Genomic DNA, 14,238 nt, shown 5'->3' with positions numbered 1-14,238 from the left:
GAGATGTCAGCCCCCTTTTCTCAGCCCTCCTGACTGTTTGTTTTCTCTCTCCATGTTTTAGCGCGCAGCCTAACCCAGACATCTGTCACACTAATCTCTTTCAGCGAGCGCAGTCATGAAAACAGACGCATTTAAATAAAATCTCTCACAGCAGCATATCTCCGTTTCTGACACCGACTCGGGCAAAACTAAACCAGCAGGGATTACCAGTAAATGTGTGTTTTATGTGGAACGCACCGATCCACGTTTTTCAGTTTTGATACCGATATCTGAAGTTGGTCTCAGCCGATACAGAAAAACAGCAGAATTGATTTAAAGTGTTTCTATTTTTTACACACAGTCGAAAATTTACTGAATTGCAAATTTATTTGATAACTCTACACTCGTAAAGCAGACTTAAATACACCAGTAGCTTGGTAAAACATGTAAAAACAACTTTAATTTATTTAGTCAGTCAGTTAGGAGAAGAACAGCCAATGTAAAATAAATGATAAAGAAACTGAAACTGATAAAAACAGGTTGATTACTTTGGTCGAACATGTAAGAATAAACTGCAACAAACCTTTTTGTCAAATGATTCAGAAAATGATATTATTAAATATAATGTAAAATAAATAAAGTGTTGAATTAGACTGAATAGATCTGCCCTCAGGCACTTTGTCACCAATACCTGATCAAGAATTTCTTTCAATGTCGGTACCGATACAGATATTAATATTGATTAAAAAAAAAGTTCTAGATTCATTTTTCTCGCGTTATAAGTGAAATAATCTGCCAGTGGAACCTTTTCATCAATATTCAGGACTTATTTACTTAAAACAAGCTGAAAAGTTACTTCTAACTTAGTTTCTTATTTCACTTATTTCATTTGCTCTAGAAACTAAACCAAACATACTTGGTTAGATTGAGTTTTTGCAGTGTACTGTTTTGTCGTTGTGTGGAGAAAAGGCCTGTGGGGTCGAGTCTAAAAGTGAACCTGGCTGAAGTTACCGACTAAAGGAAACGGTTGGATTTAACCTTGTGGGCCCATAAACAAAGGAGGGAAGTTCTGCCTGCTGACTGTCTCTTCCTGACTTCTTCACTGATACCAGCAGATCCTGTAACAAAGAGCCGAGGGGTTTTGGTTCTGTCGGGTCACCAGGCGCTGCCGTTTGCTCCGCTGACCCGAATGATGTTCTGCTGTAGCGCTGCGGTGCTGCAGCAACAAACAAACCTACAGCCGAGCCCTCATCACACTCCATACCATAAATGTTTTGTGTACACTCTGCAGCCGTGGCTGGGCACTGCTGTCCAGCTGCTTAATGTGAAAACACGGCAGTGACTCACTTTCTGCTTTATTGGTACTTTATGTTCAGCACAAATGGCTTTCGGATATTTTGAAAATGTTTCTTTCAGCTCTGCCTGTTGCAATAAATCAATTAACTGCTTGGTGAATTAAACGGGGCTCAGTAATTAACATAATTTATCCTTTTTTTCTCTCTTTCTGCCAAACCCTGGATGGTGAAAGTTGTCAGTCTGGAGCTTTTTTTTGACTTCAGTGTTGAATGTTTGTTGGAATTGAGGGTTTATTGATCTGTGAAAATGTTTTATTAAGTCATCACTATTATAATTACTTGAAAACGGTCTCAAAATAACATTATTGAGTAACTTCTATAACTTTTGGGACAATTTATTGTCCGGAAAAACTCTGCCATGACCTGCTCTGCACGTCTAGACATTAAAGCTTTTGGCTATAATCTTTGTGAAACAGTTTAAGCTCAGACTTGGAAGACATTTACCAAGTAGATTTGGTAAAAACCTACTTTTTTATTTGGTAAAAGGTCTGCTCCAGTACGACTAACTGATCAAATTATCAATCATTTAATATTTAAACATTACATATTCAGACCAAAATATAAAGTTATGTCAAGATTTTGGTATTTTAGGATGAAAATATTCATTTGCTCAGGTAAATGTAACCAGTTTCTCCTCAGCTTTGTTTGGTCCAGTTCGTTTGTGCAGAAAGTCCGGTTCGTTTGGGAAGGTGTGAATACGTACTATTCACCTCTGATCCGGACCAAAAACCCTGGTCCTCCTACCAACCTCTGTTTGTTTAGGAGCTTTAGAGGATGTGAAGCTTTGACTGTTTTTGAATCATTTTTACCCTCCGAGTCTCTGAAACCATCCGGTTCTTCTCTGGATGTGAACAGGAGCTGTAATTAGGCCTGTTTGCGTCTCTTTCCTGTTTTTCTCTCACACCCAGAGCCATCAGTTAACTCTCAGGCCCCTCTGAGTATTCGTCATGGCGGTCATGAATATTTATGTGTTCCCGTCAAAAACAGCCCCGGGAGCAGGAAGCTGATTCACCTGGTCATGTGTTCGCAGCTGGTGCACAGGGATCCACAAACAACCAGGAAGGACGTGATGGTTTCTGACTCAAACTTTTCAGCTCCCTAATTTTTAGGTTTTGCCTCCAAGGGACTCTGTTGTTTTTTTTTAAAGCTCCTCTGTTCAAAGACGGCAGCAGCCGCGGGCGAACATTTAGGAATAAACCGAAGAAAATCTGATGCTTTGATGGATTCTTGCTTATTTGCAAATCCTTGAAAAACAGCTTCTTGTTCATTTAACTATATAGTCTCCATCAGGCCGGTCACAATAAATCAATTAATAGCATAATGGATTAAAACAATATCAATAATTTACTTTTGCATGATTAGTTGTTTTTCTCTTTTCTCTTTCTACCCAAAAAACTTAAAATGTCTGAGTTGTAGCATTAAATGTTAATTAGAAATTAAAGTTTATTGATCTTTAAGGATGTTTTTGCATTTTTATCATGACATTATCATTGAAAATGGTCTCAAAACAACAATATTATCGTTTATCGCTATAACTTCAAAAACCTTATGACAGGCTCAAATGATCCAAATTTAGATTTAAATTGTAACGTTTCTTCAGTGCACTGCAAAAACACAAAGTCTTACCAAGTTTTTTGTTGTCGTTTCTAGTACAAAAACTCACTTAAAAGTAAATTTTTGGCAACAAACATCCATCCATCCATTTTCTTAGCACCCTTGTCCCTCAGTGGGGTCGGGAGGATTGCTGGTGCCTCTCCAGCTAACGTTTCGGGCGAGAGGCGGGGTACACCCTGGACAGGTCACCAGTCTGTCGCAGGGCAACACAGAGACACACAGGACACACAACCATGCACACACACACTCACACCTAGGGACAATTTGGAGAGACCAATTAACCTGACAGTCATGTTTTTGGACTGTGGGAGGAAACCGGAGTACCCGGAGAAAACCCACCATGCACAGGGAGAACATGCAAAGACCAGGGCCGGGAATCGAACCCAGAACCTTCTTGCTGCAAGGCAACAGGTCTACCAACTGCGCCACTGTGCAGCCCGCAACAAATATGAGCTGGTTTAAATTATTATGGTTGGTTCCATCGTCAGATTATTTCACCTTCAACAAAACATTTTTCCCATGTTTACAGATTAATTTATCTGCCAGTGGAACAAAACTTTTTGATTAATATTAAGGAGTTATTTACTTAAAACAAGCTCCAATATTGTCCTGAAAAGTTACTTATTTTAATTAATCATGTAGAAAAATTTTGTCTCTTTTCTTTTAAATGTTTTTAAATTGTTTGTGTATAAACTATAAATATGAATTAAAGTGCCATTTTTAGCTAAATCCTCTATTTTTGTTGCTCAGTTAGTTTTTCTGTGCCCCTCTCATGCGCCAGTGGACAGACGTGCTGCTCTGCTGCACATCGCATGTTTGTACGGTGATGATTAAGATCTTGGATTGTAAAACCGTCCTCCTGATGTCGGAGCTTTTCTTTCATTCACTCTGATGTTTTGCGGTTTTGTTGAACAGAAAGTTGCTCTCCAGTTGATGCCGAAGCTCCCAGTAAACACGGCGAGCCAGAGAGTGATTCATCACTTCTCTCCCGTTGCGTTCTTTGTGTATTTTTAGTTTCGGTAAAGCCGTCTGACTCCAACGCTGCTCCTCTTCACAGACGAGGCACTTCAGGATGAAGGAATCTAATTGATGTTGGAGACTCAGAAAAACGGTTTTCTTTTGTTGTGTATGATCTAATGTGTGTTTTTTCCCCCTAGAGATGATAAAAGTTTAAAGAAATAAACGGGTGGTAGGATTTAAGAAGGGCTGTTTGGGTAAAACCTGGCTGAGTTTTATTTTTAATTCTGACTTTTACTTTTACTTTTTTTCAGGGGAAGTTTATTTACCCCTTGCCCTTCTGTGTCTCAGTCTGGAAAGGAAAATCTAAATTTGTCGGTGCATTTCTGAGAACATAATTTCCAGTTGAGGACAGGACTTCTGCTCTTTGCAGATAAAAAACAGAAATAACCTTCCTATGCTGAACATGCTGCTCTGCACACAGAAATCTCTGAAGTACCGTATTTTCCGCACTATAAGGCGCACCTTCAATGAATGGCCTATTTTAGGGCTTTTTTCATATATAAGGCGCATAGATGCTTCAGTTTGGGCAGCCAATTTGTTCCGTACTCTATTATTACACATCCACATTTATAAAGAAATGGTCCCTGAGTACTTTATATAGTAGTCTGCCCCAGTTGTTGTTTCACTCACTGTGTTGGTGTTGCGATATTGTGCCCAACTGCATTCTGGGTAACACAGACCAACCGACACGCTGCTGCCGCCGCCCCTCTGGCTTTAAATGTATTATCAAACTTTATTAACAAACCAGTTTTTTGACAACTATTCCAGGATGTACCGCGCACTTCTTCTTCTACGGGGAAAATGAAGTTAGCGGCTGCTTATCGTAGTTGCTAGACCTGTTGTGGCTCAATATTGGTCCATATATAAGGCGCACCGGATTATAAGACGCACTGTCGGCTTTTGAGGAAATTGAAGGTTTTTAGGTGCCTTATAGTGCAGAAAATACGGTATTTAACAGAGGGAAGCTTTAAGGACATGCTGCTGTTCTTAAACGGATTCTGAATTATCCAGTGAACATGTTTTATTTTTGTTCTGAGTCCTACAGGTTGATCAGAGATGCATCTATTAGAGACGGTGAAACCAGTTTGAGTTTGTAAAGTTCTGACCTGTAGAAGTGGATCTGTAGGTCATTCTGATTTCTCTCTTGCAAACATCACAGAACTGATTTTCAAACTGATTATTCATGTTAATCCCCTGGCAGTGGTTACTTCACTCCTCCTTGTATTTGAGGAAACGGTTTCAATCTGAATTTTCAGGAAATTTCATTTTCTGGCTTTGTCTGAAAGATATGTCAGGAAATGCTTGATGACCTTTGACTGACCTTCCTCAGTGTTGGAGTTTGGCAGCTTTCTGTTGGAGAGGCTTTATGGAACAAAATTAATGCCGTTTATCAAATCTTTGAACGGTTTTTGGTGCCACGACTGCAGCTGTTTGGTTTCTCATCCAGGGTCTCTGAAGTTTCAGCTTTAGGAATTGTGTGTTTGTCTGTTTTCACGTTTTGTTACATTACAAACATTAATGTGGTTTACTGTCTGACAGTGTAGAGGATAAAATGTGGAAGGAAAAAGCAGTTATGGTTTTTACAAATGAAATCAGAAAAACTTCCACCTGCGAAATGTAACATGTATGTTAATTGGATTGAATTAACATACATGATCGATCATCAATGATGGGTCTCAAACTGCAGCTAAAACCTGTATAATTCACAGTAAACATTCTAAAATATAAAAACATATTTAGTTAAAAAATTATTCAAGACAATATTTTTACAATTTTGATGATGTAATATCCATTGCTTTAGTCATTTCCTGAAACCGTTCAGTGATGGTTGTGTTTTAGTAATGAGGTCATTGATTGCACTGGATTTAATTAAAGGGCGTTGGAGTAAGAGGGGGTTAAATGACAATGATTTCTACTTACAAAATATTTCTACTTTCCAGTTATGTGCCAGTTTGTCATATAAATACATTTTGTGCTGCAGTGTTTTGGTTTCTCTTCGTGCACAACAGACTTCCTCTGGAAGTTGTTTTATTATTTTTCCAGTTTTAAAGTTTATTTTTCTTTTTTCTTTTGGCGTAGCAATAGCCCTTGATTATTCATTAAGAATGCATTGTGTTATGACAAACAGGTCATTGAGGAGGTGAGGACTTTCTGAGTCTCTATTAGCATAATAATCTGTTCTTCCTCTCCCAAGGCTGATTAAAGTGCCTCTTTTTAAGAGCTGCGCAGCTTTCAGTTCGGCTGCAGGACGGTTTCCATCCCTGCTTGTCGAGGTTATCGGATGCTAAATATCTGGAGAGATGGCAGGATTGTGATAACATTTCCCCTCTCATAACTCATTTCCTTTTTTTCTTCCCCTGTTTGCTCACAGATTAGTCAGATGCTCGGAAACGAGTTGAAGTTTGCGGTGCGAGAGCCGATCGGGTTGAGGTGAGACTTGGAGTGCTCTCTGACTTCACAGCAGAGTTTAACTCGTTTTTGTTCCCATTTGTTTTGAGACGGATTCATTACGGCACGTTTCTCTCTCTCAGGGTTTGGATTCTCGTCTCTGCTGTTGGTTTCACACTAATGGCCATAACGGTAAGTGTTTAAAAGGATCCACGGCTAACAATGGACTTTGTTTGAGAAATATTTATTTTAGATGTAAAAACATTTAGTTTTTATACATTTTAATAAAATATTGTCACATGAACGTCGCCGTGTTGTTTCATGCTGCAATGCATTCTGGGTAAATGACGTCTAATGGTCCATCTGCCTAGCGCCGTCCAGCCAAAGCAGCGATTAACATTATTAAGCCTTTTCAAATTGGACTGGAGCGCATTGAAAACGATCGGAACGTAGAAATCACAAGAGGTGATGAAGATGAGGAGGACCAAACGGAGGAAGAGGACAGAGTTGACCGTAGGAGCTGCTGCTACCTTCATAAATGAAACCATGAATGACACTTACCTCTGGTCGGACTGTGTGAGCCGGTAAGTACTTCTACAGCTCTGTGTCCGGTCCGATAACAGCTGTTTAGGGTCCGGTCTCCGGGTCCAGTGGCACCATGCTACTGCCTCTGAGCTTCGTTAGCATTTAAAGAGCTTCCAACGCTCTGCTGACAGCGGGGTTTAGGCGGTTTGTGGATAAAAACTGTCAGCACTGCATTTATTTTTGGCTTGTTAAGGTAGCGATCATCTGCTAGAGCCTTTGTCAGTTTTACTCGTACAAATGACTCAAAGTCTTCTGGAGATAAATGTTGAGAGCACAAATTGGGTCCTTCGGAAGTTGTTTGGCTCCAGCTCGCTCCCACTGCGCTCTTCTTCTTTTTTTCATGTGGCAAATTATACAGATTTGTGTGGGAAGATATCCGGGTCCAGACGAAGCGTGGCGTTATCTAAAATTACACAAAACACAACATGACAAACAACAACTCTGGTAAAGTTAGCCTGCCAGAATGGACTTGATGACGTCATCAACCCAGCAGGTGACAACATGGTGACCTCCATGGGTGAAAAATGTAACAAAAGTTATAATTTTTTTAAGTAATTATGATTTTTGGCGTATCACAAACAGTAATTTTTTTTAGTTGATGGGAAAATTGCAACATATTTAGGCCAACGTATTAAACTAATCTTGGATCCCTTTAATGCAGAAGTGATAATTGACACCATCATTAAAAAATGTGCAGATAATTAAAACAAAAAATGGAAGATGCATTTTGCAAAAACTCAGTCGCAGAGCTCTCTCCAGATTCATCATCAGTGTATTACGGAGCGTTATCTGCACACACAACTCCCTCTTTGTCAGCCTCCCTATCAAATTCTCAATATCCTCAGTGTTCTGGAAATGAGCGGTGACACTGTCTCACGATCCAGAAGACTTTGGGAAGCACAGAATGCCACTGTGCTGATATGTCAGGACTGTGCTGAGCCTTTCTTTCCCCCTCACAGGCTCTGGTGTTTCCCAACCAACTCTACGAGCTTGTTTTCGAGGAGGAGCTTTCCACAACGAGCATCTCTGTTCGCCTTTATGGAGCAGCGCTGCTCAGTAAGTTTCAAAATGTCCAAACTCACAAGAAACGCACAGAAAAGACACCAGATTTCCCATCATGCCCGGGGACTCTGAAGGCTTTCTCATTGTTGGCACCGTGGGTGACAGTTGGGCCGTAACAATTGGAAAAATTTACTGTACTTTTTACTTTTACTTAAATAACTTTATTACGATGCGTCGCTAGTTTTACTGGAGTAAAATGTCTGGATTCTCTACCCAACTGCACTGCAAAAACACAAAATCTTTTTTTTTTTTTTGGTCTAGTTTCTTAGTAAACTGGAAATTAGACAAACTAACATACAAGTAACTTTTCAGCAAGAGGTTTGTTTTAAGTAAATATTTAATATTGATGAAAATTATTAGTTCCATTGGCAGATTAATTAACTTATAACATGGGAAAATGTCTTGTTATAAGTAAAACAATCTACCGATGGAACTGGCACATTTTCATCAATATTAAGGAATTACTGACTTAAAACAAGCTGCTAAAAAGTTACTTGTCTCATTTCAAGTTTACTAAAACATTTGCACTAGAATCTAAGGTACCTGGTAAGATTTAGTTTTTACAGTGTGTGAGTAAGTTCACTGAATGAAAAACAAGCTTGTTTTAACAAGAAATCAGGTTTTATTAGTTTCATAAGTTTTATATAGAAAAAATTCATTTATTATATGAACTGTTTTCATTTTGAGCTTTTAAAATGCAAAATTTCCACTTAATTTTTACATTTTGGTTCATCTTATGATTTAATTTTTAAAAATTAAATGATTAATTTGATCAGTCAGGCAGTACTTGACCTTTTACCACACACTTTTTTACACTCGAGTAATTTCTTGAGCTTTAACTTATTTTTTACTCAAGTGGTATAAAGTAGTGCTACTCTTGCTTGAGTACAGTTTTTAGGCTCAGCGCTGCCTCTGCAGGGTTTCAACATTTATTTGTGCCAATACTATAAATACTCATTGCTCAACTGCATGGGGCTTTTTTGCGATAATTTCTACTAATGCATTCATTAAAACTGGCACACACTCCTCATTCAGACATGACATAAAGAGCTCTCTTTCTGCTGGAAAAGTCTCTCCTTCAGGCCCCAAGCAGACGCTGCTTTAATCTGACACAGTTCAGTTCTCCAGGAAGGGAGACGGCTTCAGGCATGGAGGAGAGAAATTCTCCGCAAAACTAACAGCCAACGATCCGGTTGCCTCTTGTTTCGGTCGCTTCAGATGTCAAGTTTAAGTCCTGGGGGAACTTGGTGGGAAATGGCGGGACTGCTGAGGCGCAGACACAAGGACATGCACTTTGTTTCATTTTTCGCTTTACTCTCAACCAGAGGTGTCAAATTAAGATCATGAATGCTCCTAATGAGCCGGATGTGCAGGAATGTATTGATAAAACCCATTAATAAACTCTTAAAATATCAGAAAATAGCTGCCTGCATTTTATAAATGCTATTTGTCATAAAATGAGGCAGAGGAAGCAGTGTAGCTGATTCCTGCAGGAGAGTGTTAGCAAAACTTCAACCCAACGTTTTTCTCAATTTTTGTGGAAAATTAGCAATAAACTTAAGTTATGCTTTAGCATAAAAACATCCTGGGATTTCCACAGTCACGGTCTGGAGTCTAGAGGGCCACACAAACAGCTGCAGCGGGCCAGATTTGGCCCCCGGACCTTCAGTTTGACACATGTGATCCAAACTCTAAACGCCCCCTAGTGGTCCGCATGATGTGTTGCATGTAAACAACTGTTGATCAGAATTACAGTGAAATTTAAAAAATGGCAATTCTCAAAGAAACAGAACAAATGCGACGTTAAAAATTAATAAATAACTAATAATCCTAAATAAATAATGATAATTAGTGAATGATGCATAAATAATCAAATGAAATGGATTAATTTTTATTTGTCGCAACGTGAGCTCAAAGTGCGACGCATAAGCCTGGCTCATCAAAGTATTGTGGTTAGAAATGGTAATGCCAACAGCCATTGTTTTTAATTGATAAAAAATTATTAAATGAAATACAATAGAGAAATACAATTAATAGAAATCGATGGACAGCAGAGCAACTCAAGTCTATTTTTCTTTTCTTGTGATTTTAAATCACAAATAGCCCTAAAATATTATTAATGCAGACAACACCTGGTAATGAAGAACGACTTGTGTTTTTATTTCCATGCTTTTGATCATAGGAAAGATTAAAATCTACTCTTTCATAATCTGTGAATAACTCAAAATGCCCCAGGTCACATTTACCAAACCTAATGGATGAACAAAGAAAACAATACGTGGGTTAAAAATATTTTAATTTCAGGTTGTATTCATCAAGATGTCGTGTTATTGGGGGGTTTCATGTTAGGTGCTCTGTGAGTTTTTGTTAAATGTGAGAAACGCTGCTCTAAGCCCAATAAATCGAGGTTTATTTTTCTATTCTGGTGCTCTGTGCCTGTCGCTGACAGGCGACAGACACTGATTATAAATAAGCCAGGTAATTACGCTGTTTGTGCTTCGCCCTGCTCTCAGACTGTATTTTAGAGATGAGCAGCAATCATTTCGACGGCCCTAATTTGAGACGAGGCCGTCAGTCAGGCGATTAAATGGCTCCATGAAGAAGAACGCGCAGCGATTAGAGGCCAGGCAGGGAGAAAAGGAGGATTTATCTCACAAAGTTCTCACCTCTTCACAGCATTTTCCAGAATTTCATCACTTTAATCACTTTGTCCCAACAGGAAACATCCACTGTGGTCTAACTTTAACGTTTCTGGATTAAAAATAAGTGATGAACCGGTGAGAATCTTAACTCTGGCCTCACAATTCCAGTTTTAACTCATTTAATTTTCCTCTTTCAGAAGTAAAATAGAACATTTTCCTGCTGTCATTAGGTATTTAAAGCTGCACAATATCTTCATCACTGTATCAGATGCATTCATTAGAACTGGCAGCATCTGGAAGGATATTATATTTAATATCAAGTCAATCAAATATCTGGATTTCCATGGATTTCAATTCTCTCCCTCCATATGTGTTACCAGCGGTTGAAATGCTAACAATTGACAAATTAACTATCATTATTGGTTGTAATATTGTCAGATAGTTGTAAAATGTTTCATCATGTACCTTTGGAGCGTCTCTGCAGAAATTGTTTATCATTTTAAAATGGACGTTGTTATAGCCACAAGAACGATTATTTCTTTGTCTGTTTTGTAAAGCGCATGTGTCAAACCCGAGGCCCGGGGGCCAAATCTGGGCCGCAATAGCTTTTTATGTGGTCCTCTGGGCTCCGAATTACATCAATAAATCCCTCCAGTTTTTCACAAATCAGAAGGATAAATGAAACATTCATTATAATAATTTTTAAACATTGAGGAAATGTTGGCGTTTCCCTAAAGCCAAAAACAAAACAACGTTGCATTCAAATCATCCAGGTGTTTGAGTGAGGAAAAAGCTGCGAGGTTAAATTTACCCATATCAACAATCAGAGCAATACCTTTAAAATGAAAAACAGGAAGTGATGCAGGATGTGGTCGCTTATAGAAACGGTGTAGATTATGATTTCCAATAAATATTGTTTTTACCTCTTCGCTTCATTTCCTGACTAAAACTTAAACAGCCAGTAACGTCTCCCGAACTGAAGGCTGTTTTTACCTCATGACAGTTACATTCACTCAGTTACGTTTACATAAGCAACTTTAAAAATAGAAAGACTTTAGGAGTATTTTTACTGCACTGCACTTTTTACTTTTACTCGAGTTATTTTATTATGAAAATGTTTTGGATTCTTCAACTTCACTGAATGAAAACCAAACATGTTTTAACCAAACATCCATGACCTGCTTTTTGTTAATTTCAAAAACAGATTTGAAGAAAAATCATTTTACCCGATTGGTTTTTGTTATTTATATGAATTATTAAAATTTTCGTTCTAAAATATCAACATAGCTCTATATATTGTGCAATTTTTAAATATTAAGTTATTGATAATTTGATCAGTTACTCAGTACTTGAGTAGATTTATTACCAAATACTGTTTTTTACTCTTGAGTAATTTCTTGGAGGAATACTTTTCACTTTTTACGTGATTAAAAATATGCTGAAGTAGTGCTACTTTTACTCAAGTACAGTTTTTGAGCCCCAGCTCTGAATGTGATCTCAGAAATTGTAAGTGTTGCTGCAGCAGGGTGACTGTAACTCTAAAGGTAAACAGGATAAAAACCGGCCTGTCCTCGTAGAATCGGGTCAAACCTCCTTGATCTTTATTCAGCTGCAGATGCTGCACGAGTGCTAGAGGGATGTTGTTTGTCAGATGTATTGTTCTTGTGCCAAGATTGTTAATCCTACCAACTGCTTTGATGCTCAGCTGAAAAGTTACCATTTCCACTAACATGCAAATGAATGTGCAGCTTCTTGACGTCCCGTCTTACCCGTGTATTTTAAGATTAAGTGAGTGTTTGTTGCAGAGTAGAAAATGTCTTAATAAACCCCAAATGGATTGTAGAGATAATAAACTGATTGGGGGAAAAAAAATATTTTGCCTGATTTTATTTTTTCTTTCTTATATGAATTATTGACATTTTTTTTCTTAAAATATCAAAATTACCGCATAACTTTATATTTTAGTCCGCCTGATGATGTAATTTCTAAAAACTGAATGATTGATAATTTGATCGGTTACTCAGTACTTTTTTACTCTAACTTTAGTAATTTCTCGTGGCTACTTTTTATTTTTACCCGAGTAGAAATGCGTTGAAGTAGAGCTACTTTTACCTTTTACTGGAGTGCTATTGTTTTTGGGCTCTGAATTTAGGTGATCTTAGAAATCACAAACATAACCAAGGCCTGGTTACAGTTTTGGTAAGCTGAAACTACAAGCGTGTTCACTGCAAGGCGATATGTGCATAAATCATCGCTGAGCTCCATAAGGCCAGCTAGAGCCGGGGATCATTATGATAAATGTCAGCAGAGCTTCAGGGAGCAGCAGGGAGGAGGGGGCCATGTCTTGCAAGACGAGGTGCAGCAGTAGGGGTGAAGGATGGAGGCTCATCTGCCACACAGATGGATCCTGGCAGGGAGAGGATGCAGTCCATCAGCCCTCCCACCTCACTGCCCTCCCCTTCTTCTTCTTCTTCCTCATCCAACGGACCCTTTGCAGCGTGACGCATAAGATTCCTGCTGGAGGGCAAAAAGCTGCTGGCTGATGATGACTACCATTGGTTTTAGCTGTTAATTTGTAAACATAAAACGCTAAATCTTAGCGTTTTATGTTTTCTGTGTAAAAGAAAAAATGGAGTCGGTGCTTTGCTACTAATCGTCAACACTATGACAACTAGATGACAATGTTATCTAGTAAGTGGTGCAATTATTCTTGACTTTGACAGCCGCAACATGTAGATGTGGGGCGGCGTGTTTCAGTTCAGATACTAAATAAGAAAAAATAACTGACTCATCGTCAGTAGAGCTGGTGTTTAAATTAGCATTGTTAGCTTAGCTAATAGCAGTGATAGCTAATCTGCCACAGAGATCACCGCAAAATAAGCTTCAAGCATAAAACATAAAACTGTAACAGACTGAACGTTCTGTTCCTTGTGTGGGAAATGTTTGAGTGTTTTTTTGTTTTGTTTTGTTTTGCATTTGTTGTCTGTTGTTATGGCAACGAGTCTGCTCGTAGGGTAGCGACGCAGAGAGCGAGAAAAACCAAAATGGTATTTCGTTGCTCTTTACCGGGTTTTCTGCTTTATTTTTTCTCTTTGCTGTGTCTCACTGTGATGAGTTAATATCTACAGGTTTCGTTCAGTTAACGGAGTTGTTTTACCGCGGCCATGTAAAAGAATCGTCTTTTTGCTCTCCTAGAGTTGTGCGCATGCGCGAAATTTCCGGAAGTAAACAATAACATGCTGTGGGTTCGTAGCCTCGCCAGTTTCAGTGGAGGAAAGCGAACCTGAGGAATACGATGTACCATTTTATGGCACAGGCTTTTAGAAAGCTCAGCTGTAATGTACATGACGAACTGTCATCCTGCTGATTCAGCTGAACCGTCTTTCCATTTATTTGTGGCTCCCCGGAGCTTTTCTCTTTGCTCCGTTTTTATTCCCACGCCTCTAAACCCTTAACCTATGAATTCTCTTTGATCGTATCTTTTTCCAGGCCTCGCCCTCATTATGTGGAACGGGCTCTACACGGCAGAAAAGGTCATCATCCAATGGACTCTGCTCAGTGAAGCCTGCTACTTCGCTGTCCAGTTTCTAGGT

The 14,238-nt window shown here is 38.8% G+C and overlaps 1 protein-coding gene across 2 annotated transcripts in view; it reads left to right on the top strand.

Moving 5' to 3' along the window:
- Positions 1–14,238, top strand: part of LOC103466400 (tumor protein p53-inducible protein 11) — a 54,889-nt gene that overhangs the window by 35,966 nt on the left and 4,685 nt on the right. For both annotated transcript variants that reach the window (XM_008411938.2, XM_008411939.2), the window contains exons 3-6: positions 6,340–6,398; positions 6,500–6,548; positions 7,901–7,997; positions 14,135–14,236. In XM_008411938.2, the coding sequence (XP_008410160.1) occupies positions 6,340–6,398; positions 6,500–6,548; positions 7,901–7,997; positions 14,135–14,236 (307 nt within the window). The remainder of the gene's footprint in view (positions 1–6,339; positions 6,399–6,499; positions 6,549–7,900; positions 7,998–14,134; positions 14,237–14,238) is intronic.

This window comes from Poecilia reticulata, linkage group LG6 (genome assembly GCF_000633615.1).
Source record: "Poecilia reticulata strain Guanapo linkage group LG6, Guppy_female_1.0+MT, whole genome shotgun sequence".
In the NCBI taxonomy this organism is placed as follows: Eukaryota; Metazoa; Chordata; class Actinopteri; order Cyprinodontiformes; family Poeciliidae; genus Poecilia; species Poecilia reticulata.
The sequence above is the reverse complement of the archived record's forward strand: the minus strand, read 5'-3'. Positions and strand labels throughout refer to the sequence as shown.